The sequence below is a fragment of the Cryptomeria japonica genome, chromosome 11, assembly GCF_030272615.1.
Source record: "Cryptomeria japonica chromosome 11, Sugi_1.0, whole genome shotgun sequence".
Lineage (NCBI taxonomy): Eukaryota > Viridiplantae > Streptophyta > Pinopsida > Cupressales > Cupressaceae > Cryptomeria > Cryptomeria japonica.
In genome coordinates this window covers 171,861,751-171,869,287 of record NC_081415.1, presented here as the reverse complement: position 1 = coordinate 171,869,287, position 7,537 = coordinate 171,861,751, and the positions used below count along the sequence as shown (strand labels likewise).

The 7,537-nt window shown below is 30.2% G+C and overlaps 1 protein-coding gene across 1 annotated transcript; it reads right to left on the bottom strand.

Moving 5' to 3' along the window:
• Positions 1-4,973: 4,973 nt before the first annotated feature.
• Positions 4,974-6,089, bottom strand: LOC131036991 (ricin B-like lectin R40G3). The gene is made up of 3 exons (XM_057969015.2): positions 5,793-6,089; positions 5,512-5,634; positions 4,974-5,359 (listed from the first exon to the last, which is right to left on the bottom strand). The coding sequence occupies exons 1-3, from the start codon at positions 6,033-6,035 to the stop codon at positions 5,126-5,128; spliced, it is 600 nt and encodes a 199-aa protein (XP_057824998.2). The 5' UTR covers positions 6,036-6,089; the 3' UTR covers positions 4,974-5,125.
• Between the last annotated feature and the right edge of the window lie 1,448 nt (positions 6,090-7,537).

The following is a 7,537-nucleotide window of genomic DNA, read 5'->3' as shown; positions in this document are numbered from 1 at the left end:
TATAACTCATTGTCACCTATTATTTAAATGTTACTAGAACTACAATAAGTTTTTGAATTTTAACCTCCAATAATGACATTCATTAGTGGAATAGTTGATGGTGCTTGAAAAAAGGATTGTCCTAATTTTGTTAATGGTTTTTTCTTCAATTTTTCAAGGGGAGAGTAATAAAGTTGTCTTTAAGAAACTCATACAAAATTATCTCTTGTTCTAATATTAAAAGTTGTTGGAAAAGTCATATATATATTAGACAATGGGGGAGGGGATGCCAAGAAAGGAGGAGGATAGAAACCTAAATCAGTGTATATCACTTAAAAAACCACCTGATACTTAATCGACGTGTCTATCATATGCAAGACAACTGATACTAATCGATATGTATTAGTTAAGCCCGATAACAATCAATGTTCATAGTTAATATGTTAACCGATATTAATCGGATTGCATTGGTTAAGCTCAATAATAATCGATGTTCATAGTTATTATGTTAACCAATATTAATCAGAGTGCATTGGTTTTAATATAAACTGATACCAATCGGTATTCTATGCTATGAGATTTACAACCAATGATTATCAGTAGTTAAGCATTGATCAAACTTTGCAAGTATGTTTGAATATATACAAATTTAAGAATGATCATCAATCAAATGAAGGAACAATAGCTTGAAGTCTTCATCATAGTTTATCGATAGGATAGATGATTGAATGAGAGACTTCATTTATCTCATTCAAACATTTATCTTACCGAGGCTATCATGCATTAACAGGATAGAGGGACCTTATATCAAATTAAGGAAGGCATGAGAGTGATATATGTATTAGTGTAATTATTATACTTTTTGAATATTTATCCTTAGTTACATTCAGACCAAATTACAAGTTACATCACCCTATCTACAAGTTACATTCAATATAGGGCCTATTCTATCCACAAGCTACATTTATAGGGCCTATTCTATCCACAAGATACATTATATATAGGTCTTTCCCAAGCAATACATAATTACAAGTGACATGTATTTGGGCCTAGCCCTATGTTCGATTTACATAATAGATAATACATGTGTATTTTAATTTTCATTGACAAAATTAAAATACAATAGATAGGTATTCGAGCTAGCTACTATTTCAACACATTCTAACACATGTATCTATTTCTATGCAATAATTAGTAGTAGCTACATAGACTAGCATGGTACATAAGTTCTTTTCTAATAGTGTCCTTCAAATGCAATTGTTTCAAGATTATTTAGTCGTATCTACCTTCTTAGGTTATGCAAATGGAAATTAGATTAGGTTATGTATCTACTTTCTTGCTCTATAATTCTCCTTGTGTTTAATAAATTTTTATCTCTTTGGTGAAAAAAAGGAGGTTGATGATAAATATCTATGTTGTCTATTAGTTGATTCACATGCCAAAACTTATCACACAAGCTGAAATATGATAATATTGGTTAAAAAATATCATACAGAAGAATAATGAGTTATGTCTTAAGTTTCATTGCATGGTGTTATGTGACATTGGATAAGTTTGCTACTGTTAATCATGAAAGATGATGGACTGATCATGGATGGTGCTAAAATTGTTACAACAAAACCAATGGAGCCATGGTTTACTCACAAAGGTTGGTTAATATGAAATTTCAAGCACCTTTTGGGGTTCCATAACAATTTCAGCTATGGTCTACTTCACTCAAATGTCATGAAAACAAAAAGTGTTAAGATAAAAAAAAACTGTACCTCTCCTTGCGGGTCCGCTTTGAGGCCCTCCCGGATGATTGCTATTGGTAAATGTCAATGCCCACCACTTGGGGGTGGATGGGGTGGGAGTGTTGGGTTCAGACTCGGCAATTACCCCCAACAATGCTTCGACGGCCAGCTTATTGATATATTATGCTACTTCCTCTGCCTAGAAAAAATCGGTCATGGTTGGGGTTTGTCACTATATTGTATATTTTATAGATAGTCAACCACACCACGACCACAAAGTGGGGGGCCTTCAATCCTTGTTTGAGTTCCTTCCACGGTGGAGTGAAAGATTTCGCTCCAAATATCCCGTACTTTGTTCCAGTTCCTGCAGGAAAATTCTACCATAAGAACAAAAACCAGTTAACCGCTTCACCAGTGGTTTCCACCTAAACAACTATGACCAAGAACAAGAAATGAGTAGTGGCGGAGGCAAGGCTGGGGGATTCTAGAAAATAGAGGTGGAACTGTGGCGGGAATACGCTATTGGGGTGGCAACAAGAGAATGGGAAGAGGCCGCAAAAATGATTTGAAATGTCTTGGTCTTTTTTTTTTTTTAACTAATGCCCACTGTCGTTGGAATTTCGATGAACACGAGCAATTTTTGTTAAAAAACACAAATGTCGTTGCCAATTCCTTTCTGCCACAAACATATATTGAATTATCATCACAATTCTAACGAATGCGGGCAATTTTTTAAAAAAAATCAAATTTGTTCATAATATACCTTCTCCGTTGGAAATCATCATTGTAATTTTATGGCAAATGTATTAGTGTTGGCTAGGTGTACATTCCTCATGTGCCCTAGGTGTTTTTGTTTAGCGGTTATGTAAAGGTTAGGGCCTATCTTGTTTTTTATTAATCAGAACTATACTCTTTCTTTATTCAAATAGAAATCTCTATATAGATAAATGTTTAAATAATCATTTAACTTAATATTCACATTTATAGCATAAATACATTATGATAAACTATTCAATCTTAGGAGTAAACTAATTGACTTTGATAATATTATCACACAAAATGATATCATTATTATAATAGTTAATTTGTTAATATCACTTTAAACAAGATAAAATTAAACTTGTACAGATATTTGATACTATAAACTACAACTTCTATTGAAACTCAACTTTAAACTAATATTATCTAATAAATATTCTATTTAGACTATAGTAAAAGTCATTATCAAGATTAGCACTTGATTATTTTGACTATAATACAAGTCATTATCAAGATTAACACTTATAGATTAGAGTAGGAGGAATGATTAATCAACTTGAAAGAAGATTGATTTAACTAATTAATAAATTTGTGACTTTATTATGAGCTACATTTCTAAAGAGATTAGCCACTTACAAATAAGTGGAAATGCAGCCTCGATGATCGGTCATTCTATACTCCCACTACACAAACATTATTATGCAACTCGAAGATTAGCAAAGGACATGTAATAAAGATATTTAAATATGCTATAAATTGTCATGATTTAATCATATTGACAATAAAATAAATGATGTTTCTTAATTAATAATTTAATAAAATAATATATCATTATAAATTGCTTTCTTTTGTTATTTTATAAAATTAAAGATAGAGATCAAGAATTGGGGTTGTAAGAATGTAGCACGTCTCTATTGTTAAATTATTTATCTGTAATTGTTCTAAGTTAGTACGGAGAAATATTTATGAGAGATATATAATTATTATTGAAAGCTAAATTCAATAGTTCTATATTTTTTTAGAAATTCAATGATTAAAATTAAAATTGCATAGTGCAAGGGGTTGAGCTTAACTAGTTAAAATACTGGGTTCTCACTGTGGAGATCCAAATTCAATTCCCAATAGGGACATCTAATCTAATAATTTTATAATTAAAAATAAATCATAATGATCTAATAATTTTATAATTGAAGAATAATTTATTTAGAATCAAATTAAATGTAATATAATAATATTTTTTAAACTTTAATAAAATAAGTTAAATTTTATTTAATGTTTATATGTTAAATAAATGAATAATAATTATTATTATTATAATACTTTTCTAACATCACTAAAAAAATTCATATAAATTATTTAAATTAAGTTTCATGCAAATCATTAATTTTTAAAACTTAAATATTTTAAATTTAATAAGATTACTTGAACATTTAAAAAAAATTAAGTTGACCCTCATTAAAGGAAAACCCAAATTAAAACCTAATCATTAAAAACCTATAATCTTGATTGAACCCTAAAACTAACCCTAATTCAATGGTTAATATGTTTAATCAGGTTTAGGATCAGGGTTCAATATGATTTAAGGTTATAGTTCACTTTCACTATTAATAGTTGGGTGAGCAATTTATTTAAGGGTTAAGGTTAAATTTGATTTATGATTAAGATTGGGTTTTAATTTTGTTTGGGGATAGCCATGAATTTCAGTTAGTTTTAGATTCAAAATCAAATATAGAATCAGAATTAGGTTTAAGATTATAACACTCGCCCTAATTTTGATTTTGGTTCAATATTAGGTTTACAGTTCAAATAAATTAGTATTAACTATTTTATGATTGAAGAGTGTGATATTTAAAGAATATAAAAAAAATGGTTATAAAGTTAATTAAAAGGTTTTAAAAAAATGATTGCAATAGTTACACAAATGTTTAAAAAAAAATTTATTGTATCTACGTAGATATTACAATTTAAGAAGCTAGAAATCTTATCGTAAGCATAAATATGCTCACCAAGTCTAATTAACTTTTTAAAATCTTTGTATATTCAATTTAATTTAAAAATTAAATTCAAATGTTAAAAAAATTGAGATTTAAAACTAAGATCACTTTTAACCGTAAAAAAAATTATCTAATAATTCATTTGAATATAAAATTGGTAGATAAGAATCGAATTTCTTAAAAGCAGAAAATGAATAACGTGAGCGTTGCACAGGTCGTGAAAATAGAGGACAGAGGAGAGTTCTTTCAACTGATTTTCAAAACCTAGTTTCCAAATTGCCCAGAGATATGTAGGTTAACTCTTCAAGATATTTTGTAGTTATTACTTTTCAATTACATGAATAACGGAAAAATTCCCCTCGCTGTTTATCATCTTTGAAATGCACACATTGATTTGATCACAAGAAGACAGTATATAAATCAAAACGGTTCAATTTCATCTCACATGAGCATATCACAATATAATACCGGACCAATCACAAATTATTAACATTTAACAATGACTATATATCAAAAACTATAGAATAGCTTTATAATAAGGTAAGATAAATCCATACAAGCCAACAATAATTCCGATCTCTACACAAGTCTAGGTATACCCACAACATTAAGATCCTTATTTATTTATATCCATATATGGCTTGCAGGATGATGATCCTTCTAGTAAGAGGGAGAGATATTCCAGAGTTGGTTGTCTTGTTTGTTCCACTTCCACAGCACAACTTTAGTGCCCTCTTCGATGCCTCCATGCTTCCTATCACCCTGGAATGCATCCAAGTTGAGGCCAATATCATTTGCCATCCTTATGGTCCTGTATCCATATCCCATGTCCTCACTCTCACTCCACAGCACACTCTCATCATAGGAACCACCCTCGTACTTGGTCAGCAACACCTGCCACGAAACAACTAAATAATTTATCAACAAAACCCTTATATACAGTCACTAGGACAATTTCAGAAACACCTTCAAAATAAAGAATCTCTACTGCCAAACAAGTATACCCTACTAGAAAAGATTCACTCAAAAACAAAGTATATATAGACCTCCTGGCATGCAGCAGGGGCATGACGAAGGGCCTGCCCAGTGGCCTTGTTCACAAGCCCAAAGGCTGGATGGCCCACCGTGTCCCTCACACGGTTGCTCCATGACTCATCCTTCACCCATTGCTGCACACATATACACAATACATTTATGTCAGATGTGACCCAAAAAATACAGCTATCACTAAAACAATAAGAGCCAAAGTAAAACCTTTAAATACATATCAACTTATAGACATAAATTCCAATACAAGACATATATCGTGTAGGACATCAATATATACCTGTGTTGGGTCACTGGGATTATAGTAAACAAGCGTTGCCCTGCCATCTCTGATACCCAGAGCGTAGTCAGGATTGGCCTTAGAGCAGACCTTCAGAATCTGTCCCTGTGGAAGGCTGTGGTGCCTCTGTTGCTCACTGTAATTGTACTCGGACTGATTGTAACCATAGTTCTGCTGTTGGCCACACCCTCCTTCACAGTCATTTGGGTATCTTGGGCTCTCATACTGCTGGTAGTATGCCATACTTGCTTATAGTTTAGGAAATAAGATGCAGAAAGCAATGGACAAATCAAATGAGTGAGTATGTTGTCTTTGTGGTTTGAGGCTTGATGATGTTTATATAGGGCAAGAAAAGGAATATTAGTTCATACAGGTGTATCAGTGGAAGGGAATGGAATTAAACAGGTGTAACATGCACGTCATCTATGCCCTGATCGTTATTCTCTCTTCTTCAAATGGATAAATTGGAATTAATTCTTTAAAGTGATAGAGAAAACATACAATAAGTTGTTACACGCCTCTGCATATCAATATGTTCGGTGTATACAGATCATTTATTCGTTACTTTGTTATATTCAGATCATTTATTCCCTGATATTTATTGTTACTTTTTCTCGTGAATGTGCTAGAAAAAACTCTTACTAACTTTTGGCTCGTACCTTGTGTGGGAAAAGATTGAAGTTAATTCAACTTAAAATTTAATCTAGATCTATGATAAAATTAAAACTTGAATCTAATGCATTATTGTGATTTTATAAAACGAGTATAAGTTAAATATATATAATATAAAAGGTAAATTATTGTAAATGTGTTTAAAATAAAATTATAAAATAATGATATTTAGATTGAAGCATTCTGATATATGTTATGAAGTGATTTAATTTCAATTTAAAATTAGATATATGTATCCTACATTGATCTAGATTACTTTTATTATTGTGGAATTGATCTTATAAATGCAGATATAAGCTTTATGCTGATCTACATTACATTTAAATGAAGATATAACCTTTATCTAATGGATTTGATATAGAATCATGCTTCCAGTCTCTACAGTTTTTTTAGAATTTTTCTTTTAAGTTGTGTTGATGTCATTAGTTTATCTTTGCATAAAATTCATATTTAATGTATGTTAGTTTTCATTGTATAGGAATCATTGCTTTCCTTGTGTCAAACAATGTAAGGATACCAATTGAATAATTATATAAAAGATCAAGTACAAAAGCCTCAAATATGAAAGATACCATATATCTTTGTGCAATGAAGATTCCTTAGTAATGTGTATTAAAAACAATTTATATAAATTAATGTAATATCTATAATAAAATTCTAACTTAAATATAATATATTATTGTTATTTTAGAAAAGGGGAGTAAAAATTATTTTGTAAACATATAAGACAAATATATATATATAATATAGGTGTTTCTAATATATCTTAGACAAAATGAGGTGGGATATTAAAAATGTGTTTAGATTGAGATATTTTTGAAATAGTATTAAATTGTGATATTTAGATTGAAATATTATGGAAGAAGATAGAAAGTGATTTGTTAATAGTGTAGAAATGTTAAGTGTAAAATTAAACAAATAATTTAGAATATGGATATGATCTATGTTTTATTGATTTGATCCAAAACCATGCACCTAATCTTTGGAAACTCTTACAATTTTTCTTTTAGGTTGTGCTTATGTCCTCGATCCATCTTTGAATAAAAAATAAGGACTGAAGCTTCGTAGTTTGC